The sequence below is a fragment of the Nematolebias whitei genome, chromosome 8, assembly GCF_014905685.2.
Source record: "Nematolebias whitei isolate Nwh7 chromosome 8, NemWhi1, whole genome shotgun sequence".
In the NCBI taxonomy this organism is placed as follows: Eukaryota; Metazoa; Chordata; class Actinopteri; order Cyprinodontiformes; family Rivulidae; genus Nematolebias; species Nematolebias whitei.
The window spans coordinates 15,284,713-15,311,581 of NC_056505.1; the positions used below are offsets into that span (position 1 = coordinate 15,284,713).

The 26,869-nt window shown below is 38.8% G+C and overlaps 1 protein-coding gene across 1 annotated transcript in view; it reads right to left on the bottom strand.

Moving 5' to 3' along the window:
- Positions 1-26,869, bottom strand: part of ipo11 (importin 11) — a 146,665-nt gene that overhangs the window by 20,975 nt on the left and 98,821 nt on the right. The window contains exons 25-29 of the mRNA XM_037680985.1: positions 24,473-24,568; positions 24,003-24,116; positions 23,117-23,238; positions 16,650-16,745; positions 10,972-11,056 (exon numbers count right to left, since the gene is read on the bottom strand). Coding sequence (XP_037536913.1) covers positions 10,972-11,056; positions 16,650-16,745; positions 23,117-23,238; positions 24,003-24,116; positions 24,473-24,568 — 513 coding nt within the window. The remainder of the gene's footprint in view (positions 1-10,971; positions 11,057-16,649; positions 16,746-23,116; positions 23,239-24,002; positions 24,117-24,472; positions 24,569-26,869) is intronic.

A 26,869-nucleotide genomic window follows, 5' to 3' on the forward strand; every position in this document is an offset into this window, starting at 1 on the left:
ATATATATATATATATATATATATATATATATGAACACTAAAGCAATGTTTAATTTCTGTAAAAAACAGGACTATATATGTAATTAGAAATGAACCTTATGTGTTAGTTTAAACTGTCACACTATGAGAGACCTCAACTAATTGAATCTAAATTATGCAAGAACATACCTAAATTTGTCTTAAGTAAAAGTGGAGATTGCACAATTATAGCTAATCAATACATCTAAATGCTACAAACTCAAAAGATATTGTGCACTAACATCCTTTCAGCTGCTTCTCGTCTCATCCTCATTGGTAAGCAAATTTAAAAGGCTTCCCTTAGACACATACATACTACATTTAAAATGTAGCCAGAAAATCCAGTGACATATTTTTTTAATCTTCCAGAAACCAGTGCTGAATTTGAGGGTGATTTGTTTGTGTGGTCTCCTTCCTGGCTCTGGGAACAATTGTCATGGTGACATACTGCAGACACTATTTCCTATCGTAAAGTGAGGCGGCTCTTGCAAAATTGTAAGTGGTAAACACCAACAGATAACTGGAACATTAATGTTGATTTGTCAAACAGCTTTGTTTTTAACTTTGTGTGCCTAGTGAAGTTTGTTCGGTAATATTAAAGCAGCGGTTGGCTAAATTGAAGACAGCAGCAACTAATATTACTCTGAATAACAGCTTTGCTCTAAAACTGTATCAGACAGAGATTTTTTTTCAATGTTGGTGTCCTGTAAATTAACTACAATAGAATGAGGCAAGAGAAATACCGTAATTTCCAGTGTAAAGCTGCTACTTTTTTCTTACACTTTCTTTACACTTTTTTTACACACACCCCACTTGGGGGAGGGTTTTTATGACAGAGTGAATGCCACAGGTATTCATGACATTTCCTTCTTGCTCATGGTTCCAGTTTTGCTACTAAATACCCATAATCCCACTCTGTGCCATGTGACCAGAAGTCACCCTAATGATCAATGAGGTACCATATTCTCATTGAGTCATAAAAACACACCCCCAATATAGACGTGCATTGATCAGATTTCCTGTTTAAAAATCTGCTAGCTCCTCAGATAAAAAATGTTATTAACTGATTACTTTTATGGAAACAAACAAACAAACATCCGTCCATTTGATTACTTTTATGGAAACAAACAAACAAACAAACGTCTGTCCGTCCGTCCATCTATCCGTCAGGGCAGAACAACTCTTGTCTTATCCAGACAGAGGAAACAGTTTCACTTTCATTCAAGCGGAAAATTCCATTGGACTTTTTTTTTTTTTTTTTTTAACCAGCCATGTTAAAGGCATTGTTTATACAAAAAACATTTACCGTACTGTACGTAGCCTATTTCTGTGCATGCTACTGGTACATACTTAAATAAAAGTTTTTAAAAATCTTTCAGTGTACGGTAAATATCGCTCACAGAGAAAGAGAACAGGAGGGGGTGTTCCCCCTCTCCCTGAGAGTCATGACTCATGTGCCGGTAAAAAAAAAAAAGGTTTGCAAGCTCAATCCAGGTAAATAAATACAAAAAAGGTTAAATCATGTCATCTGGACAAGTTTCTTTTTTAGGAGAATGAGTCAGAGAGCGAGTCATCATGAAGACCTGTGACGATCACGCAGTTTGGGTGTTGAAAAGCAAACTAACTAACTAAGCATCTAACTAAGCAAACTAAAGTCTATGAAACACCATCTGGTGGTTGATTCTTGTACTACAACAAGAGCTGCACATTCTACCAGGAGCTGTATACAGTTTCTGATATTACATTTTGGACACCCGTGGCATGCACACCAGTGCGTCTTATTCATGTACAAAATCGTGTTTCATTTTAAATTTAGAATGCGTGGCTTACAGTCAGGTGTGTTCTATAGACCGGCAATTACAGTAGACACAAAATCAGGTTAGTGAGTAGGTTTAATGAAGGAATGTATGCTCCAACCAAAAGAGCTGCTGTCACTCTACATGTTCCACTTCATCCATGTAATGTAAGCATGAAGCAGACATTAATGCTTTCACACGCAAAGCACACAACTAGAGCACTTTTAAAAATTACACAGCACATTAGCTTTATGTAATATTTTGTAGCTTTAAAAAATGTTACTAACAAGCTTTCACTTGAGTACAATATTTTGTTGATTCAAAAAAACAGGTTTTTGCCACACTTATGGAGCCTTTTTTACTACACTTTTGTACAAGTGGCTATAACGATGAATAGTAAGAGAGATGAAATCTAATTTTGATAGCTGTGCATAAGGCCATACAAACGAGAATCTTTTCATCTTGAGCTGCAAAATAGCCTGGACAGAAAGGTCTGTTATTCAACACAACCAAATTATGCTGAGACTGACGGCCTGCTTGAGAATAGAGCAATAATAAAGCGAGAATGGCAAGTCTTCATTACCTATGCTTTCTGTGGCTCACACTGAAATGATAACACACTGAAACTCATTTCCTATAAATATAAACCTCTGCAGGATCTTTAGAGGCTCTAAGATTGCTCATTAAAATGAAATAATACAAACTGGTTGAATGAAAGGAACAACTTAATGTGTCATAGTAAATGCAAAACTTCACAAAAATACTTTCTGAGCAATGAGCAAAAATGAAGGCACAACCACTACTATAAGCTACCTAATAAAGAAATATTACATATATTTGTATAACAGCACATTTTCTGTCCTGTCTAGACCAAAATGAAAGCACAATAATTCATTTTCTAAACAGCAAAAAGTATGAAGTATGACAAAATATTTGTCATATTCCACTGGTTACTGATAATGTTTCAGTAGTTTTACGTCAAAATTTTTTGGATATTTAAACGACCGTTACTGATTCAGCCTAGTCATTTTGAAAATATCATTGCTTTTTATAGAACTATGTATTTTGAAAGTTTTTCCTAGGTGTACTTTAACATTATTGATTCATATGCACAAAATGAGCCCCAAATAGAAGAACATTTGTCCTAATAATTGTGCCCTGTTGACCATTATTGGCACAAAGGCTAACAGAGCAAGAGCGATCAAGGCTTATAAAAGAAGATAAGAATCAACATTCCCATCCCTCAGTCAGTTTAATCAATTGAGTAAGTTATGATGCATGATAAGAGAACGCTTTGTAGAGTCTCTGCTTATTGATCCAAGCAACGCAATGGTGTGCCACTCCAAAAACACTTGGTAGGTGTTTAGTAAGAGATGGTGAATGAACAACAATAGACTTTCAGTATGTATTTATCCAGCAGTTTGACTGTGTGGCACTCGTTAGCATGCCAGGAGAAGGATTAGAAGACCTGTAGTAGGCTAGAATTTCTCAAGAAGTTGCCAATATGTTACTGTTTTGTGCTTAAAATGTAAATGATAAATGGACTGTACTTATATAGCGCCTTTCTATCTTATGGAGATACTCAAAGTGCTTTACACTACAATCTGTGCCTCATTTACCCATTCATACATCACTCTGCTATATCTCTACAAAGCTAATTGAACAAATCATTCTAAAGAGACTAATCAAAGCTTTTTCACATTCATACAACGATGGGACACACATCTGAGGCAATGAGGGGTTCAGTGTCTTGCCCAGGGACACTTCGGCATGTGACTGCTGGTGGATTCAAACCCAACTCTTGCATTGGAGGACGACTGCTCTAACCACTCAGCCACAGGTGCCCTACCACCACTTAAAAGCAAAACATATTCACTACCCCAATTTTTAACTACCGGTATATGAAACACAGAACACATACAGATGTACATGGCCACAATTCATTAAAAGTAACACAAATATGACCAATGGTACATTACAGTAAATTGTTGTAGCTAGGCCCATGGCTAGCAATAGCTAGCTGCAGTGACTCGGGACCTGCATCCAACTCCCATTGTGACGGCCGGACAGACAGACAGACAGACAGACAGACAGACAGACAGACAGACAGACAGATAGACAGACAGACAGACAGACAGACAGAAAAAAGCAGAAGTGGATGTATGCCACCACAACACTACACAACACAACAGACAAAGCCCATGTCATTAGTACCCAGAGGACAAAGTCTTTGATGTTGCCTATCCTTCTTCATGTTTGATGGCGCTGGCCTTGTAGATAAAGCACAAGAATCAAATGATGCATTATGTACAGAGGCCCAAACACAGCATCAGTTAGCCGAGTCTAGTCGTCTGAGATACTCAGATCAAAGTGAGGGACCCTTACGAATTCAATACAAGACAGAGTGGAACAGTCAACAGCTTCCAGAACACAACAACAAACTCTCCTTGATGCACAGAAAAAAACAACATAGCAAGTCCAATTTAGGCAAAAAATCAGTCGACAGCCACAGTAAGAAGGCAGCCTCTCCACCTACAGACAGTATAAATCTGAAGAGGTGCACCCACAATGACTTCAGACTGTGTTTGGAATGGGTACTGGCATATCAACATACTTAAATTTAATAGGCTACTGGCATGCAGACAATTTGAAGTTTACAATCATACATATTCATAGTAGGTGTACATTTTTATTTCCTTTGTGTTTGCATCACTAATGATGAGCATTACCCGTATGCTCATAATTTATATTAGAATTTAGATACAATACTGTATGAAAACAATTACTAAAACAATCTTAAGATAAAGTTACTCAAATATCCAAAGCATTTTAAACGCTTAGCGTTTTGTTACAACAGATTTGTTTTTATTATCAGGCCCAAGCCCAGTTTATTAATGAATAAAATATTATTGTGGTTTCTAGGAGAAAAGTTTTGCTTGAGTAAGGTGCTTTTACAGTTTTTTTCCGACATTCAGCTTAGAAATAACTTATCCTAAAGTTCCTCATTAATAGGAGAATAAGTCGCAATCATAAGAAGCAGAAACTTGCTGACTGCAGCTTGTTTGTTTCTCTCCAACATAGCTGCCAGTAGCAAACACTGATGAAGAGACAATATGTGCGACTTGAACACAGTGAGTAAAACAATAACTGGGTGACAACTGTGTTGCAATCAGAGATTAATTAGATACTGATGAATGTGTAGAAATGTCAACAAAATAAAGGTATTAAGGATGATTTTACATGGCAACTTTCAGAAACCGAAACATTTGGCTTGTTTTAATCAAAATTAATGAAAAGAGAAACTGTTTAAAAGTATGGCAAAGTTTGAAGAGTTGGATAATTAGACAACATAAAAGCAAAAGTTCCAATTAGAGGAGAGGCCAGGTGAAGACAGCAGGATGAACTGATAGCCTGGTGTTTCTTTGTCCCTCCAAGTGTTGCTCCGGGACACAAGCCAACAACCCTTGGAAAACTCCGAGTTGGACTTTCTGTGCATGTGCAATGCCACCCCTCCCCCAGTCTTTTTTTTTTTCAGGTCATGAAAGCTGATGATTTTAATTTAAAATTTAAAAAAACTAACAAACAAACATCTGCTTCTTTTGACATACAATTTGAACACAAATTATAAGGTAAATACTGTATGGTAAATCAAGAAATACCATTTAGTTTTATTGCTGCAGATTGTACCATACCGTACCATACCATACCATACCATTTTATTTATAGAGCACTTAAAACAGCTACAAGGCCAACCAAAGTGCTGTACAGACAGAACAACAGGTAACACACAAAGCACAATACAAAATGCAGTACATCAGAATATAGACATAAAAACGATGCAGATAATGACGACAAACCAGTGTGGAGCATACAGGTTCAAAACACAGATCATTTGGTGTTGAAAGCCACCGAATAGTAGAGGGGTTTTAAACGGGACTTGAAAACCGAGAGGGAGGATGCCTGTCTGACAAGCAAAGGTAACTCGTTCCAGAGTCTTGGTCCTGCTACAGAGAAGGCCCCGTCACCTCTGCACTTAAGATGAGTTCCTGGAACTGTGAGGAGCAACTGGTCTGCTGACCTCAGGGAGCGTGGTGGGACATACGGTTGTAGCAGATCAGAGAGATGGTGGTGGGGGGGGGGGGGGGGGGCGCGCGAAACTGTTCAGTGATTTGTAGACATACATGAGTATTTTGAACTGGATTCGAAAGTGAACCGGTAACCAGTGCAGTGAGGCCAAAACTGGTGTAACGTGCTCTCTTTTGCCTGTACTGGTTAAAAATAGGGCTGCTGCATTCTGGACCAGTTGTAGTCGTGCAATGGAGGTTTGACTAATACCAAACAGGAGTGAATTGCAGTAATCAAGCCTAGATGTAATGAATGCACGTATTACTGTCTCCAGATTATTTTTGAACAATATGGGCTTCAGTTTAGACAGCCGCCTCAGTTGGAAGAAACATGATTTAACAATCATGTTTACATGATTGTTAAGTTTCAGGGAAGGGTCCATTATCACTCCCAGATTAGTGACTCTGTTTTTCTGACAGGGTTAGAGCGGAGAGGTCCATGCAGTGGTTTGTGATTGTGTCATTGGGAGGGAACAACATGACTTCAGAGTTCTTTTCATTGAAACTTAAGAAGTTTAAAGCCATCCAGTCCCTGATGTCAGCCGGACAGTTGAACAGCGGTTGAATAGAGCATGTGCCATTGTGTCTTAGTGGGAAGTAAATTTGACAGTCATCGGCGTAGAAGTGGAAGGGCATGTTGTGTTTCCGGAAAATAGCACCAAGCGGCAGCAGGTATAAAGAGAATAGGGGGGGACCCAGGATGGACCCCTGCGGAACCCCCCATTTAAGCTCTGCCGCTGCAGAACTAAAATCCTTGATGGAGACACAAAATGATCTGTCAGTGAGATAAGTTTTGAACCAACTGAGGGCTGATCCTGTGATGCCCACCCACTGCTCCAACCTAGCAATGAGGATCTCATGGTCGATGGAGTCAAAGGCGGCTGTGAGGTCCAATAGGACAAGCAGCACAGAATCACCGGTATCAGTGGTTAAGAAAATGTCATTAAAGACCTTCAGCAGGGCAGTTTCAGTGCTGTGGAGAGGTTTAAAGCCTGATTGGAATAGCTCTAAGATGGCGTGACACTCCAGGAAGCACTTCAACTGGGACTCGACTATTTTCTCCAGTAGTTTAGAAACAAATGGGAGTTTGGAGACAGGCCGGAAATTGGAAACGACTGAGGGGTCAAGGTTTGGTTTTTTCAGGAGAGGCTGGACAGCAGCATGTTTAAAGGATTTTGGCACCACGCCAATGGATAAACTACTGTTTACTATAGTAAGAATGGATGGACCTAGAGTAGGAAACACCTCCTTTAGTAGTCATGGGGGGACCACATCAAAGGGGGAACCAGAAGGTTTCAAGCTGCACATGACCTGCTCTAGAGAAGATAGAGTTATGGGTTCAAAATGGTCAAAAGGAGCTACAGATTGAGGTGGAATGGATGGGTCATGAGTTTGAGGGAAAATGAGAGCCAGGGTGGTCGCAATTTTTTCCAAAAAGAAATGTAGAAATTGTCGCACAGCTCAGTCGAGGCTTCCAGAGGTGATGGTTCAGTAAAGTGGAGAACAGAGTTTAGGGTGGAGAAGAGGACATGTGGGTTGCGAGAGTTTGAGGTAATTATATCAGAGAAGTATTTGGATTTAGCAGCTTTTACTGCTTTCTGATAACGGCGCCAACTCTCTAAGTATTTGAAAAGAGACCAGCCTGTCTTTCCTCCACTTGCGGAGCGCCCTCCTACATTGCTGCCTAACGGCCTTGGTGACGTCACTCAGCCAAGGTTCTGCTCTGAGTTTTGATTTGTTGGGTTTTAACAGGCGCAACATGATCCTGAACATGATTGTAACAATTTTTAAAAGCTTTAACCATTTAAATTCTCAGCATGATGTTTTACAGGAATAAAGCAGTAATGATAACTACAGTGCTTTAATTGTTGACATTTGTCATTTTAACAGCATTACTGCAAATGCACTGGAACGCAAATAGTAATTTAGCCTCCAGAGATCAAAAAGGGCTGTTTCTTTCTGGAAGAGATTACTATTATTATTTAGCGTTTTCATTATTTGGCACCAGTTTTTTAAGTAGTTTAAAGTTTTTTTTGTTGTTCATTTTGTTTTTGGTTATCAAGCATTATGTCACTGTGACTGACTAAATAATTAAAATATATTCATTAAGATAAAAAGTTAAAGTAAATACCACTGCATTGCATGACCTATCATATTTTCATTATTTTACCCTCCAAATGGAAAACCCATGAAATTGTTTCAGTAAAACTGTCCATAATTTTTGTTGTGCTTAGAACCACCTTTGAAAACAGACAAAAACAGAATTTCTAGAATTAATATTTTCTAAACAGTGAGAAAACTATTCTTGTTTTAGGTGCCCCATAGGACTACTGAAATGTAATTAGTTAACTGCAAATGACACACACTGATTTCAGAAATAACCTAATAAAACTTTTAGTTTTAGCTGATTTCAGTGATTAGGTGCATGCTTGAACAATTATTCTGCACTGCACACAAATAGGAACATTTTAATACAAAACCTCAGTCAATAAACATGCAACTATCCACACACCTGACATGAATGATGAACTGCAGCAGCCAGCCTTTGTCCCTAACTTTGCTCATAGAATTACTACAGTCTAAAGAGATGATCCCACTAAATCGTTTGTGTTAGTTTCATCACCTCTACAACTTCCAGATTTGTAATTCATAGGGGTTACATGTCATGTTCCACATAGCATTTTCCATAGCTTTGGCCTTTACCAGCCAGTTGACTGTCAGCAAAACCCTCCAGCTAACCTTGAAGATGATCACAAGCTGTGAGGACTGAATTTCTTGCCGCTGAGTTCAAGTACATCTAAAACATACTTATAATATTAAGGTGATAGCTTCAATTTTGTTTTGCTCAAACAATCCTGTCCTTAGTTACTGTGCTTTCAAAACAGCACAAGTAAAGCCTGCAGATGATGAAATGTGCATCCTTTCACAGTCGTGCACACACCTGACATAGTAAGAAGCCCTGAAAAAGCTCAAATGGAGTCAATAAATTTTCTAAAATGTCACAGATCCCCTTTCTCATTTACTTTCTCTTCAAACTAAAAAAAAAACTGTATCATGTGTGCACAGCCGTTGCTCTCACATATACATTCATCCACGTCTGCAAGCACACAGACGTGCACACATTAAGACGCAGGGTGCGACTTTAAGTCTACGCTTTTCTGTTCCCCGAAGCAAAAAGTCAGAGTCTGGGCTGAGGTGATAAGTGCACTGGGGTAGCACCTAGCAAATACACACACACTTGCACAAAGAAAAACGCTACACGAAAAAAACAAGTACAGCTGTATTTCCTCATTCAAACAGCAATGAATACAATTTTTATATACCTTTTGTATTGCTGAAGCATTCATTTGGAGAAGGAACACTTACACAAACCATTATAATTAAACTGTATTTTTACACTGAAGGGGAGAGTTACAATTTCTGATCTTACAGAGAGGGAGAGAACAGCACAGGAATGCATCCTCACACAGACCCATCTCTGTAGTTCAGTATCTCCTACTAATCTTAAATGTGTACAGTAGAGTTGCATTCAGGTCTAAAAAATTTGAACCGACCCGGCCTGAGCCCGTAGGCATTTCGGCCGAGCCTGACCTGACCAACTAACTGTAACTAGAAGCCCGCCCGAACCCGAAAAAAAAAAGAAAAAAAAAAAAGCTTTTACTGCTTTTGCAAGTTTGACATGAGTTTTAAAACATATTTTAAAGAAAGGGGGATAAGATTTCTTGTTTATGAACAAGTCACCAAATGGATATTAACATACAAAACGAATAGCCTAAAAAAAATCAACTCTAAAGATAAGCTATTATGCAGATGAACAAAAATATTTTTAAAACAAAATTATTTGGAAAAATATAGAGCAAGGTTATTTTAATTGAATGCGCTGCTCTCTTCAGCTTTTGTAGCTTCAGATGCTTCAGTTTCCTTCACCGCAGATGACAGAAGGGTGCGGAGCGGGACGCGCGCGGCCGATGATCCGGTGATCCATCTGAAGTTTAATGAGACTTTTTTTTTCCTCTTTCAACCGGCCGATCAGCGGATGTGCGCGGCTGATGATCCTGTTGTCTATCTGAAGCTTAAGACTTTTTTTTGCCTGTTTCAACTGGCTGGTCAGACCGGAGCGTGCACCTGACACACAACAGCAGGTTTCACTGTACTGGCTTTGCAAAGTGAGTTCTCCCGTTTTTAGCTTTTGTTTAATACTTTCCAGCTCCATTATGTTGCTTGTTATGGATCAATTGCAAATCCTCAGATGTGTGATAAAAGCAGGGCGGGCGGGGCTACATGCACAATTGTTGCGCAATGTGCCAACGCTACTCTCTCTTTTCACAGTCCGATTAACTTCTGCACTCTATTTTATTTCTTTTTTACCCTCAACATAGTAAATTTACAGCCTCCTCCTTTATAAGTAGATTAACACAATTAACACAAACTAAATAAGAATGCATAATATAAAAGTAGATTAACACAATTTTATATTGTGCAATCTTATTTAGTTTTCTTTGCATTATATGATTCGTAAAACCGTAACAAAAGCCCGAGCCCGCCCCGGCCTGCCCATCAAGCACATAATTTTGGCTCGACCAGGCCCAAATTTCGGGTTGGGTCTGGTTGGGGATGGGCTTGGGTTAGAAATTGCAACTCTAACCGACAGGCAAAAAATATCTGCTATTTTTTTCTATGACACAAATATTCAAAACCTGCACTTAAAAACACTTGAACAGTGTGATGAACATGAAACTGTGTTAAGTGTTCATGTTATGAAACAGCAAGTATTTTCTACTTGTTCCAATGTTAAACGAAGTGAGCAGTTTCTTTTCTCTGCATAGTTTTATTCTTGTTAATGTGCCAGAGTCAAAAAAAATTATAAAATTATAAAGTATTTTCTGTGCAAAGACAAATGCACCTAAAAGAAAAAACACAAAAAAACAACTAACTGATGACACAAACACATTCTTAAGTTTAAAATTTTACACAAATGGAAATAGTTCAATGTTTGCCAAGTTACTTGTGTGCAGTTTGTAAGTTTGACTCACAAGTTTCTTCCTCTTATCCTGCTCAGTTGGTGGCTCCTCTTCTTCACTTAGCTTGGGTTCTTCAAAATGGCTCATCAGCATGCAGCTGCAAACACAATAATATTCAACTCAATATTAATAACCACCCATAGACCTGCACAGTAGGACACAATCTCAAAACAAGCAGCATGTGCAAACACAGGCACACAAAGAAGGCTGAAGCCTCTGGCAATTTTAATAGACAGCTATAGCTGCTATTCATATGGCTTCATCTACATGCGGAGAGAATTGCGAGTAAAAAACCTTTGTGCGCTGTGAAGTTTTATTTTCTTTGTGCTCATTACTAAAACCCTTACTGTGAGCACAAATAAGGTGTAGGGGCAATGGGGAGTTTGAATGTCACATTTTGTGACTTTGAAATGTAGCAAGTGATAATGCGTGATCAGAAACTGAATTCTAACTAATGACATTCAAATAGCCTAAATAAATCAACTTTAGACTGCAACTTGACAAAATATGTCACTGATTTATGTACCAGTAATAAAACTGAGATGAAATATTACAAGGATGAACATTTCTTTAAAACTGTCTTATCAATATTTAAACACTGACTAACTCTCTGAAGTAAGAATGTCAGCACAGCAAAATTATACAAAACAGTGGCAAGCAAAAACACACTTATTTTCATTTTTCTACTTGACCCAATCTCATCAAGGTTATAGTTCTATTATATTCTTCAATTATGAGCCCTCTTTGGATTTGTTAATTAACCTGTATGCTTTGGGGTTTTGTCCTAAAGCAGCAGTCTCCAACCTCCAGGCCGCGGACCGGCACCGGTCCGTGGGTCAGTTGGTACCAGGCCGCACAGAAAGAATACATAACTTACATTATTTCTGTTTTATTTAGTATCTGATTCTGAACTGTTTTATTTTGGAAAATTACCAGATTCTCTCTGCCACATCTGTCTATGACTCACTCTTGACTCAGGTTAAGATGCTTGCCTCCATAAACATATATACATAGATGCCTTGTTGAGCGGGCTGGCCCACTGCAGCGGTACATCAGAGCGTCCGCCATATTGGATGTGGCAGATCTGCCGGTCAACAAATACAAGGAAATGGACTGAACTTAATAAAGCACCATAAAGTGACCCAGAGTGAGTAGTAAACAGCCATCAGTGTGCTAATGACCCATTGTTAGGCTGATGGTCCTTCTTGAGCATGTGATCAGCTGGTTTTGGTTGTCAGCAGCAAACTGGTTGATCCACTCTGAGAAGGTGCTATTTAAGAGACTGAGCTGAAAACAGCACCTCAGACTGAGGAAGTCTCTTGGATGAGAGACGAAACGTTTCTAGATTTTTTTGCTTTGTTGTTTTTTTTGTTGTTTTTTTTTTAATGTCCAGAGGACCAGATTGAACTTTTTTGGATTTTTCTACCTGGATTATTGAGCATGCATCAGGATACCATAAAGTGACCATAAAGTGTTTTAAGTTGATGCCATTTACACACACTAATAGATTTGGAAAACAAACAGGCACCAAAAACAACATTTGTAACTTTTAAGGCAATTATTAAAAATGATTACTCCTTAAATGATTAGGTTATAGGTAAGCACTAAACAAACATGTTTATTTGTTTGAATGTTTACAACTACTAACGTGTATAAAAATTACTGTGATGATAAATATAGAAATATCTATATTTAACATTTAATCTGTGTCTATAATAAACAAACCCTGAAGAGCACTAACGTGCCACATTCAATATGGCGGCAAAGTCAATGTACGATTCAGAGCTCCATGAGGCGTTGATGTACATATATGTCGATGCTTGCCTCGGTCACATGACTACCTTCTTAAAGGGACTGCTTGCGGCGGTAACACATAATATATTACCGCATTGTTTGAAACCCTCAAGCTAGCAAAATGGACAAAAAGCAAATGCCTTCGGAAAGTTTCTTTGTGCACAAACTGCCAAGGAATGGATCTGTGACAAATTCACCAACAAACCAGGGGAATCTAGCATGTCTATACAAGAAGAAGAATACAAGAAGAAGATCAACTGCTAGAGATCGCAAATGACGGCAGCCTTAAAAGTATGTTTGAGACAACAACTCTGCCGGTGTTCTGGATTAAAGTCATGGTAGAAAACCCTGACATCGCCACAAAAGCACTGAAAACCCTTTTGCCATTTCTGACATCCTACAAGTGTGAAACAGGGTTTTCTGCAGTGACAGAAACCAAAACAAAATTACGGAGCAGACTGAACATAAGCAACACACTTCGGGTGTCACTGTCTCCCATTACCTCTAGATGGGACCGTCTCGTTGCAAACAATCTCAGGGCTTCCACCGATTTAGCGTTATGGTGAGTTGTAATTTTCATGCCCTTTATATTTGTTATTGTGGTGTATCTTATTTTGAAAGCACGTTTAACCTTTACTATTATGACCAGAGAGTGTAAATACCAGTTTTTACGCCGGTCGTATCATTTTATTTTGTTGTATTTATCTGCTACACCCTAAAGGCCAGTCAGTAAAAATATTGTCTGACATTAAACTGGTCCGTGGCGCAAAGAAGGTTGGGGACCGCTGTCCTAAAGCATCACTCAATCATTCAGTGGAATGATAAATAAACTGCATATGTGTAACATTTTTGTCTTACTGATAATTCAAAGCATTTTAACTACACAAGTCACTTTTGCTCTAGAGTCTATTGTTACGTTCTTTCCTTCCTTCCATCCTTCCATCCATCCAACCATCTATCCATCCATCCAACCACCCACCCATCCATTTGTTATCTTTTAATTTAAATTCAATTCAGTTTATTTATATAGCGCCACTTTACAACAAAGTTGTCTCAGTTGTGTTCTTCTTTCTTTTCACGTCACAGGGGTCACTGTGTCCAGCAGTCACTGTGAGAAAGGCGGTGTATACCCTGAACAGGTCTCAAGTCCATCACAGGACCACACAGAGACAAACGAGACAAACAACCATTCACTCTCTCACTCACACCTTGGGACAATTTAGTTACCAATCAGCCTAACATGCATATTTTTGATCTGTGGGAGGAAACTGGAGTACCCTGAGAAAACCCCACATGCAAACTCCACCCAGAAAGGCCATGGACTGGGATTTGAACTGGTGACCTTCTCATTGAGAGGCAACAGCTCTACCATCTAAGCTATTGTTAAGTTCAACATCATAAACATCAAAATTATGTAACAAAAACTTGTATATTGATATTCTTTTAGTGAAAGAAATGTAGTCATAAATCATGATGATGCTCCCTCCATCATGCTTCACAGCTGCAGCAGTGGGTGTCTTTGTTCAGTATGTTTAAAAAAATGTCACTGAAACAAGGAGGCAGAAGAGAGAGGAGTGGGGTAAATGGGGGCAGAGACAAAGTTAGGGCTGTTGTCACTATTACATAACATAATAAGCTGGTGTTTGTCTTGCCTAAAAAGTCATAACTTCCTTTAGATTGGCAGGCTTAACTGGAATTGTTTTTTATACATAAAGATATCTTTCCATTTTTGCCAGTGGAAATTTCTCAACTCTTAAGATGCCTTGTGATGTGAACAAATCAAATTATATCTAACATTAAAATCAAGAGTTTGTAGTCCAGATAAAAGGATTTCTCAGTCCCATGGGAGCAATAAAGTTGCACAGTCACAGTAAACCTTTTCAGCTGTCATAAAGCCAAACAATAACACTTTCACCACATATCTCTCTCACATTTAACTGTGGGTGTTATGTTATGGTCATGTTACTGTGATTTTTGATCTAGCAGAGGAAGGTATAGACAGGTAGTGGATTAAATTATAAACCTATTGGAAAGTGAGTCACCAGCACAGTGGCACATCTGGTAGAGCTGCTGCCTCTCAGCAAGCAGGTCCCTGGTTCAAATCCCGGTGCAGGGGCCTTTCTGGGTGGAGTTTGCATATTCTCGCTGTGCATATGTAGGTTTTCTCCGGGTACTCCGGTTTCCTCCCACAGACCAAAAACATGCATGTTAGGCTGATTGATGCATAGACGTCCCTAGGTGTGAGTGAGAGAGTGAATGGTTGTTTGTCTCGTTTGTCTCTATGTGTCCCTGTGATGGACTTGCGATCTGTCCAGTGTGTACCCCGCCCCTCGCACAGTGATTGCTGGACATGGGCACCGGCAACCCCCGTGACCCAAAATGGAAGAAGCGGGTAAAAGATAATGGATGGATGGATGGAAAGCGAGACATAGATAGAGACTCACAGTGTGTAAAATCAGCTTCACCAGAAGTCATGCAGATTTTAGTGGTGACTGTATTACTGATGCAATGAAGAGTCAGATTGGTGATGTAAATCACAATTAGGAAAGTTCCACTTTTTAGTTAATATATGAAAAAAAAAAAAAATTTTCTCGATCTCAGCACTTATAATGCACTAATAAAAAAGGAAACTTTTTTTGTACTTTTACTGCACTGAGGTGGATTATCCAGTAAAATAAATCCTAGGGGTGTAACGATACATCGATTTACATCAAAATATCGATTAAATGATTGATGAGTCAATTATGTTGTGGCAAAACTAAAACATCGATTCATATCGTCATCTTTAAAATATGCCTTTTTTTTATCCCCAAGGCACGTCTGTGTCACCATTTCCGTGTGTGGCTGCGCTCTGCGGCCGCCTCAGCAACATGGCTGACGAGGCAGAAAACAAGGATAATGAAATTCACTCTCCTGCTGGATTTAAATCAACACTATGGAAATATTTTAGTTTCCAACAGGACGGCTCAACAGACAAAACTCGTGCCGTATGCAACAGGTGCCAGTGTGAGTTAAAATACTCAGGAATCACAACAAATTTGGCCGTTCACCTGAAAAAGAAACACATTGACAGCCATGTTATGTAAGCTCAACATCTATTTTTGTTTCTTTATAATTGAAAGGTAATCAGGGCACTTTTAAGTTAACTGGTTTAAAAATGCACTTAAACGTGAGAAATGTGAGATTATAATTAATAAGTCATTTATTTTGATTTTTTCAATGATTAATAAATTTTTTTTTATTTTATTTAAATGCCTGGTGCCTGTAATAACAGAAATAAAATGGTTAAATCATATTTGAATTGTTTTTGTAAATTTATTTATATGCAAATGAGATGGGTATTTGATATCGTAATATATCAATCACAGACTTGTGAATAGAAAAGAATCGAAATCGTATCGGGACAGACTTTGCGATATCGAGAAAAATCGTAACGTCATTCAAGCAAATCAATATAATATTGTATCATGGTAAAGCTGGTGATTAACACCCCTAATAAATGCTAATTTGTTTTCCAAAATGTATTAATAATAATAATAATAATGTCATCACAATGTCAGCACTGTATGTTTCCATACAATGGCGAAATTAGTCTCTGCATTTAACCCATCCACCACCAGGTGGTGCAGTGGGCAGCTTTTGAAATATTGCTTGTATTTATGAAATAAAATGTAGCTTTGTGTTGTTATATGCAAATTAGAGGATACAATCAATGGAAATTCCTCATTATGTGTAAATGCATAGATGTAAATTAAAATCCTGATAAAAAAAAACAAAAAAAAACAAGACTTTCCATTTAGATTGGTAATGACGCCAACACTTAAATTCTTTGACAAATACAAAAACACAATTTAATTTGTTCTCTCATGAAAGATTGGGGGGGAAGTAATACTTACTCTTTGTAGGTGCCTGTTTCTGATTCCTCTGTCATCACATCATTCAAAGCTTCAACACAAATGTTGATGATGCCACAAAACTTGTCCTGGATCACACTGAAAAGACACAGATTACATAAATTTGTTACTTGTGAGATCAATCGTTTAAAAAGAAAAACTGTGTGTGCGTGCTTATATGCATCTCTAAATGACAGATGTGTTTGTCCAACAAAGCACATGGTCAATTTATAGAAAATACACAACAGACCGCACCAATGATTTAAAAAAATCTAAGCGAAAAAACAAAACATATGGCTGTCAATTAGAAATTCCCACCACAGCTGTAGGAATTAACATTTGGTGTTCAGAGAAATGATGAGGCAGAAGAGAATAGAAAGTCTAAATCAAAATGTGAGTAAAATTATTTGAAAACATTTTCTTACACATGTACATTATTGAAAATTTGTACCTATTGAATTAATGAATCACATACGACATGATTTGACAAGTGCAAAAGCAGTTTTAATGCCTGTGGGGCACACACAACACAAGACAATAAATACAATTTGATGAGGCTTATTTTCTTAACAACTTGCATTGTTGTTTACTACAGTGATTCTTCCTGCGAAGAAGCAGCCCACGCTTTAAAATTTGCTGGCTTGCAACACCCACCTCCCAAGCTTGGAGACAAGCGACAATCATTGATGAATTATTTGAGTCATTCTTTGAAAGCAGGGGAAAAGAGGTGGGATCCCCACATCTAAAGGAATATAAAACCATGAAGGCACAAGAATACAAAAAGAGAATAAGAGTGGGTTTAGGCACTGATGCATCAAAGGCTGTCAGTTTATGTACTTGGCTAGGCAGATCCCAGGCAATGCTGCATAAAGTTCACTGAGCATGAAGTCTGGCAAAACATGGAAAACTCAGCATGAAAGCATGAAACCCTGACAGTAAACATGAACTCACCCCCACGATATCATATGTGTGGGAATCCTTGCCGAGCACACTACTCAAGAACAGACTTGAGGCCAAAACATCTCTGCCCTTTTTTTTACCCTTTTGAATCCTTAAAACTTCTGAAGAAGCAAGTCTTGTTCAAGCATTTTTCCAAACAACTGTTGCTGATTCAGGTTTATCTGTTGGATTTTAAATCAGCAGATGACATGTGCTGCTGTTTTAAAAATAATGTTTCTACCATGACAATGATTTGACTGACTGTGGCAAAATGTAGGTTTTACCCAAGCTGAAAATTGTACTTACAAACTGTATTAGGGATGCACTGAGCCACAATTTTTACTTCCGATACCGATACCTGTGCTTCAGTATCGGCAGATACCGATCCAATACCGAATTGACTTAAAACATTTGTTTTTTAAACGCAGACATAAATGTACTGAATTACAAAAAGCTGCACCAGTACAGCACATTTAAACACACATGTTTGACCGAGCTTCACAAGCTCAGTCAAACATGTAAAAACAACACAACTTAAATTTGTTCAGTCAGTGCAATTATGAGTATAACAGTCAATGTAAAATAAACAATAGTAAAGATACTGAAACTGACAAAAATAATAGGTTGACAACTTTGGTCAAACATGAAAAAATAAAACTTCAACAAACCAATCAAATGGTTCAGGAATTCTAAATATAATGTAAAATAAATAATAAAGGAGCTGAAATAAGAGGAAAAAACAATAGGTCACTAGCTTGGTTGGCAGATGTTTAAAATAAACAGCAATAAGCTCCTGTCCTTATGGATCGGTCACAGTGTCACCAATACCCGATCAAGATGTTTTTCCATATCTGTACCGATACAGATACGATATCGGTGCATCTCTTATACCCGATAATTTTTTTTAATATATATCGGAACCGATGCCGATACTAATATTGAATCGGTGCATCTCTATATTAATAGGTATAAACTCACAGTCCATCCATCCATTTTCTTCCGCTTATCCGGGGTCAGGTTGCGGGGGTAGCAGCCAAAGTACGGAGGCCCAGACTTCCCTCTCCCTAGCCACTTGGTCCAGCTCCTCTGGGGGGATCCCGAGGCGTTCCCAGGCCAGCCAAGAAACATAGTCCCTCCAACGTGTCCTGGGTCTTCCTCTGGGTCTCCTCCCGGTGGGACGTGCCCGGAACACCTCACCAGGGAGGCGTCCAGGAGGCATCCTAAACAGATGCCCAAGCCACCTCAACTGTCTCCTCTCGATGTGGAGAAGCAGAGGCTCTACTCTGAGTCCCTCCCGGATGATCGAGCTTCTCACCCTATTTCTAAGGGAGAGCCCAGACACCCTGCGGAGAAAACTCATTTTGGCTGCTTGTATCCGTGAATCTCGATCTTTCGGTCACAACCCAAAGCTCATGACCATAGATGAGGGTAGGAACGTAGACCAACCGGTAAATTGAGAACTTCGCCTTTTGACTCAGCTCTCTATTCACCAAAACAGACCGGTACAGTGCCCGCTTCACTGCATACGCTGCACCTATCCGCCTATTGATCTCACGCTCCATTTTTCCCTCATTCGTGAACAAGACCCCAAGATACTTGAACTCCTCCACTTGAGGCAGGACCTACTCCCCGACCCGGAGAGGGCACTCTACCCTTTTCCGGCTCAAGACCATGGCCTCGGATTTGGAGGAACTGATCCTCATCCCGGCTGCGTCGCATTCGGCTGCAAACTGCTCCAGTGAAAGCTGTAGATCACGACTTGATGAAGCCAATTGGACCATCATCTGCAAAGAACAGACAAGTGATCCTAAGGCCACCAAAACGGATCCCCTCAATACCATGGCTGCGCCTAGAAATGAATCTCACAGTGCATGTTTGAAATTACCTTTTACTAAATCACAAACAGTGTCCAAAAGTCCAGCAGATAGTTGAAGTTTATGTTGAAAGTTTCTTAAGTAGACATCTTTTTATCTAACTCCCTAAGACAAAGTAGCCAAGAGAACAATGCCACCACAAAGCTTATGACATTGATCTTAATACTTTAAGATCATTTTAGCCAAAGAGCCTCTGTCCAGCCTCTTAGATGAGTTTCACACCAGCTGTGCAGTCTGTGTGTTGTGTGCATGGATAATAAATTTTCATTTTCCCTCCCATATGTACAGATTACAGCATGCACACCTGCATGACAAAAACATCTTAGTGTGGCTCCAACTGTGATACAACTGCGTGCCATCTAAATTTTTGATGAACTGCCCACATTTCCTGCTAGAGACAGCTGTTTACATAGATATACATCATGAAACCTTGTTGGTCAACAAACAGACCTAATTCTGGCAAGGACACGTGTTTTAGAGTAGATTCAGAGTGGAGGTATTAGATGTTTCTTGTTTAATTAACAAGTAATTTTCATGTAATGCTGTACCTATGGCAATTACTAAAATGTAAAGATTACACGGAGTAACTGCACCACCGCAGCATACTTACAGACTATGTGGTGTATAAATAAAGCTAACAATAATGCATCAATTCAGCAATGCATGAGAAATGTATCTGGTGTAAAGCTGCCAACACACTGTGTCTAAATTGTTCGGACAGAAAATCACGTATAATTCTGCTGATATAGTGACACAAAAACGCAACCAGATTCTTTTCAGACAACAACATGGACACTCAGCTAAGGGTTTGATTTCACCAACGAAAATCTGATTCGACTGCAGTTTCATCACAGCATATAGGTCATACTACAGAAAGGCAATCATTAACATTGTGATTTTTAATTAAAAAAGTTTTCAACTATCTATTGTCCAGAAATAATACTTTTCGCTAAGATAATGATGAATTAACTTACACTAGCGTAACAGAAAAAGGAAATTAAACTGCGATTATTTACCATTAATTTAAATGCAGTCATCACCGATTAAACTCAAGTGGGGCCAAATGGAAAGATAAATAAATACAACATGATTATAAGGGCAGCTGCAGACAAGATATGGACCTCTTCAATTTTAGTTGTGGCTGTATATGTGATAGTTAATTTGCCACGCAGCATTTAACCAGTCTAAGCTGTCATAATCAATTATTGTTACAGACCAAGGACGGGGGCGTAACAAAGGATTTTACGCCTGTCTGTGTCTAAAATTGCCATATCTGGACTGCAGAATGCTGAGCTTTCCTAAATCTGGATAAAAAAGGAAATATTATACTATCAGACAAGACATCAAACAAAAAGTTGGTCTTTAAACACCACAGAGATTCATTTTAAAACTTTTCATACGTTTTACACTAAATTTGATTTGAGGTAGATCTCAAGTATAACCTCATAAATGTTTTTTTTTTTTAGTGTAGCACGACTACAATCTTAGATATATGCCTATAATGTACTGATATTTGAATATTTAAACACAAAAGTATCATATTTGTACTTTATTATTCAGCAGTAGTCAATTTTGATGCAGCTCAGCTTCAGCAAACACTGGAATTCACACCACACTTGCACTCTTTTGAACATTCAACTAATGAGTTATATAAAACCTTTGCGATCAATGCACAGTAGTACATAGGTACCCAATGCATGGAATAAAGCAGAAAAAAATATTTTGACTGAAGTTTTTTCTGCACACCTATATGACTCATTTGAGAGCTTTTTACTGAAAACAGGTCAATTCTCAAAAGTTTACATGTAAAGAGGAGTATACTGTGTACATGACCTTAGTAAAAGTACACAGTATAGTGTAAATAAAATGATTATTTCATTCAAAGGGATATTTACAGGATTTAAGCTTGTGTACTTATTTAATAATATTTATTTTTCATATTTGATCATTTCGGCCCTGTGATGGACACGCGACCCATCCAGGGTGTACCCCGCCCCTCGCACAGTGATTGCTGGACATGGGCACCGGCGACCCCCGTGACCCAAAATGGAAGAAGCGAATAAAAGATAATGGATGGATGGATGGATATGATAATTTCTTAAAGTGCATTTATCACAGTACAGTTACTGCACAGCACGGTTCTAAACATAATCAAGTTTAGCTCATCCAAACAGCCACAACACCTTGTTGTTGCTGAAACGCTGCGGAGAATAGAATTTTTCAGATATTTATGATAACCTACAAACACCTGAAACTGACTCTCACAAAGAGAACTTGGTGAATTTGGGGGTAAATTTTAAGTTAAATGGAAACACACATCTCTGATATAATATGGGGCATAAAATTTTGTCTTTTAGACTTAATACTTATTTAGATAAACTAAAGCAGCAGAAACAGCCTCTCACCATGAGAGAAACTCAACAGAATGAGCGCGCTTCTCTCTCTCTCTGACTCAAGAGTTCGGTCAAGGGCGCAGTTTGCACATGTCGGTACAATGATGACGACACTTCGAACACATTAACATTTAATTCAAAGTTAGATTTTAGATATAAAAGTCCCGAGGAGGTCAGGGATCCGTGCGGAAGGAGGGGGTGGGGGTACCAGTGTATCAGTTCCGGTGTCTCCAATATCTGAAGTGAATGGGTCACGTTCCAACACATGTTTAATTCGGACACATTTAATAATTTATTACATCCTCATCCGTGTCAAGATGGGGTGAGTGGTTCTGTTAGGGTAGCAGGGTCTCCTCCTTGGCTTGATGCAGGTGGACTTTCACCTGCAGCTTCTCTCTGCTGCTCACACCCAGGCTCACTGAGAACCAGACAGCACAACCCGCCCTGCTCTGCTCTGAATGGGTCAAACTCTGAAAGTGGTTCTCTTTATTAGTTGAAAGCAGTGTCAGTTTAATTCCTGTATTATCCGATTGGATGGCTTTAACAAGAAGACCACAACAGAACACACTTTTTTTTTTTTCCTCCTCTTCATTTTTACAGATGACGGAAATCCGTTCTGGCCAAGTTCAAAATGATGGAAATCCATTGCCGTGACGAAGAACTTTAATCCATGCCAATCCATACTCAACCTCTGCTTTCACTCAAAGCATTGTTTTGAGTGTTATGATGTGAATCGATGTTAGCTGTTTTTGTGGAAATGTTCTAGTACCACAGTTAACACTCGTCACAATAAGTTCTGGTATAAGAGGGCTTGACTTCGGAGTGTTTGTGATAATTTCTCTGTTTGCTCTTTATTGATGAGTGAAAGATGTTACCCAGATGGTGTTGACTCATAGCACAATAATCCTGCACACTTGAGACTTGTGACCCCCATTACGCATTTGCATTTTTCATCTCACTTAGTAAAGCCGGGGGTATTAAAATTCAAAGAAAGGTGGTAAATTGGACAAATTTTAAACTCGCACTGAGTTGAGAGTGTGTTGGGTTGAAATTATTTTGAAAACAGACTTTCACTCCCATAAACTCCAAATAAAGGATGTTTGGAAACCTACAATCTGTGTAGTCCAAACAGTAAAGCTGGTTAAGCTGGTGATTTTGTGCAGCTCATACTAATTTAATACAACATGCCGTCTATTTCAAACTACATCCTAAATGTGTGGATGAGAGTAAAATGATCAGTAAATGAATGATGTATGTTTCTTACCTGTTGTCAGATGGCAGCAGTGAAAGCAGAGCCAAAGACGACAGCTTCCTCCTCTCGGGCTGAGTGATGTTGTCCATGCGGTCGACCCACATCTCTATCACACTGCCCAATAACTGGTCCATCTGAAGAGGGAATGAATTATTTGTTTGCTTTATGCATATTTTTTCGATTCTGCTTCTCTTTTTACTCTCTCAAATTCTTTTGTTCACATTTAGTTTGATCTTTTAACTGCTTTGCCTGGTTTTGCCTCTTTGTGAATTTGTGTATGAATTTTAAGTTGATTTACTTTGGTATTTTCTGTCCTTCCTGATTTTTTTCTGTTTGTATTTTAGTTCTCTATCTATAGTACAGGCGCTGCATAGTAATTTATTAATAGAAAAGTGAAAAAGAAAAAAGACAAGAAAGAGAAAAAAAAACGTTTTGAAACACAAGGAAACAAAGAATCAGCAAAAAGCGCACTCACTTTATGGTATGTTCATGAATTATTTTTTTAATCTCTTGAAATATGTTTCTATTGGGTTAAAAAAGTCAGCAAAAATAGAATTTTATGCTTTTCATTGTACTTCCTGTTTTGTATTTTATAAAACAATCTTACTATGATACACATCTTTATGTTTGAGACTAACGTCGCAATGGGCAAATTACAGTAAGCAGTGATGCTTTCTAAGATCAAGTAAAGTAAAGATGGCAACATCTGATTTTCAGAGTGGAGGAGGCAGAGTCAAGATTTAAAGGCCTGAAAATGTTCCCCCTTTGTAACTCTCTGGCTCATTACTTTCAGCCTCGATCAGAATGACTCCTTTTTAACAGCCACTTTGTCTCTCGGAGACATGCAAAGAAATTGGTGCTGAGGCGACAGAAATGAAGGGCGCACATCAAGCCTCACCTCCTGGTTGCATTCAGGAGCCATTTGTGTGAGCAGAGAGGAGAAGAAGCTGGAATTCTGGAGCAGCACTCGACCCATGATGCCAAGGTAGGTGGACATCACCACAGGATATCGCTGTACAACACAATCACACAATCTGATATACAAACCGTTTGGTTTTGCATAACCCTTCAAAATAACAGGTCATTAAGTTTGATAAGGAAACATGAAATAGGGCTTTTGACACAGCAAAATCCTACAAAGGTCGCCTATGCCCTCTAACTTCTCTGAGTGATTATGCCACTTTACATTTAACTTACTTCAGAAAAGTACAAAGCAGAACAGTGCATGGTTAAACCAGACTAAGGAAACTCTCAAGTATGGTTAAAATGTAATACTATGCACCACATATACAAAGTAAAGTTACCCAACTGATTTGTTTTTCTTACTGGATATAACTCTGATTCATGTGTGCAAGAGGTAACGCTCACCTCACCGTCCACTATGCCTCGGAGGACAGCTGGCAGAAGGGGCTGAAACATGTGAGCTCCCAGTATGGGGCTAACCTTTAAAGCTATTTCAACCACCTGCAGAGACACAAGGAGATGGAGGAGGGAGGACACTCATGAAATATAGCAAAGAGAAAGAGACAGGAGAAACAAGCACAAAGGTCAATCACTGGACAGTTTAAATAAAGTAAATTTTACCAGAACATTGGGCATTTATTAAAAATCTCACCTACATTAAGTTGGAAGCATGACTGGCCATTTTCGTTTTACATGCACGTTTTATGTGCTCTGTTAAACATAAAGTCAAAGTGAGTCTAAAATCCAGCTAAATACTTTAAGAAGAACCCCCGGGCCTTTCCTTGTATAAAAAAAACTAAATAATTTTATGTCAGTGGTCATATTTCAGCACTGTTGCAACAAACCTATGACTCCATCTGTCTACGTGCCAGATGACCAGAAACCAAAAATATCTTATCCAGTTTATCCAAGATTAGACCACACTGTAAATCATGATGACATGAACACAATACTGTGACAGAGTACCATAGATGAAAGGCTTTTTCTCAGTTGGTACCAACTCCCAAAGCTCAGTGCTGCAATCTTGGCTCAGAGGCTGGCAACATCAATGGGGCTACAAGATCCAAGTTAATAATCTTTGATAGTCCAAGTTTCAAATGATACTAAAATAAAATGTAACAAACAAATAATATATAAGGTGGTTTCAGTCCTGTATGCCGAAAGAGATAAGTATCAATGGGACATTTTAAAGTCTGGTCCCAGTGATTGGTTGAACAACCAGCCATTTATATCAATTCGTCAAAGAAATGCATACTAATTACTCTGATCCTTCTGTTGTCAGGGTGCCCATGTGCTATGTAGACAGTATCATTTACTGGCTCTCCTGTCCCCAGACTAAAGAATTAGCTGAAGCCAGATGTTCAAGAACGCCAGCAGGCTTAAAGTTGCCTAAAGCGCACAGTTGAGCTTTTCAAACAGCACATAGGATACAAAAAGACAAATATTGGATCACCAGTCTAAGAGGATACTTATTCAACTGTTTTATTCTATATCAAAAAGAAAAAAAAAAGTATATAATCTCTTTTTCATACATTTAAATGGTTCATAATATTAGTGCAATTAGTAATATTAGTCTTCAAATTATAGAGCAAATTACAATAAAATAAATAAAAACACCTCAATTATAAAAAGAAATAGGACATTTCTACAAAAAAAAAACCTGTATTTTTGTTAGTCATGTTGTGGTCACACTTCCTGACAGCTCACAGCTCTAAGGGCTGCAGAAACACTATTTACTGCAAAACTCATGATCATATTTTGACTAATGTGTTTAAGATATGCAAAATACAATGTGATCTACAGCTGTCATTCCTAACCCGAACCCGGAGCCCGGCCCGACCCAGATTAGGGCTGGGCCGGGCCATAATAATGTGCTTACTGTATGTGTGGGCTGGGCTGGTGTCTGGCTTTTGATTGTGTCAGCGGACACGCACGGCTGACGATCCAATTATATGGCAACATATCTTGCCAAACATTCACCAGCTGCACGTGGCCATTTGACTGCACGCTGACCGGCCTTGAAAGACGTAAAAATAAGTTCAGTTAAGCTTCAGATGGGACTACTGCCAGCAGTGCCAGGTAGTGATCCATCAAAGCCCAAATGACGTTCATTCAGTCGCTGTACTCAGCGGACGTGAGCGGCAGATGACCCAAACAGGTGAGATCCCAAAATATCTGACATGTCAGAGCAGGGTCCGTGTCTGAATTATGCAGAATGCAAGCAGAAGCAGTGATTTAATGCATTTCGATGGTCATGAAAGGACAACCACCCCCTCAGCTCCGATCTTCTGCCCCCTTACTCAGCCGCACGTGTCCGCCCACCGTTAATAACTATATAAGGAGTCAAAGTTTAATTAAAAATGTCGGGAGTTTTTTCGGGTTCGGACCTGTAATTACTGTTAATTCATCGGGTCGGGTGGGGTTCGGAAATGATGGCTACAGGCTGGGGCCGGGTCTAATGTGATCCCACCACGAGTGTGTGATTTGATAACGTATCTGCATTGAACCAGGAATAAAGAAGTTTTTTTTATTTCAATCTTATAAGAAATTAAAGAGAAACACATTTTTAAAAATCTGGTTATTCTGAAAGTTAATTTCTAAAGTTTAAAATGTTTACTGTAAACAGCCTTGCTGATGTCTCCTCAGATTTTCTCAGATAAAGGAAGAGCTCTTTGATGTACCCTATGTGTAACACTTCTGAAATATCAAGGCTGCTCTTGACAGCTTAGGTCAGAGGCAGTGCTGACTGTGTGTTCCGCATATTGTTGCTTTTTATCTGAGCACCCCCTCTTCATCTGGACA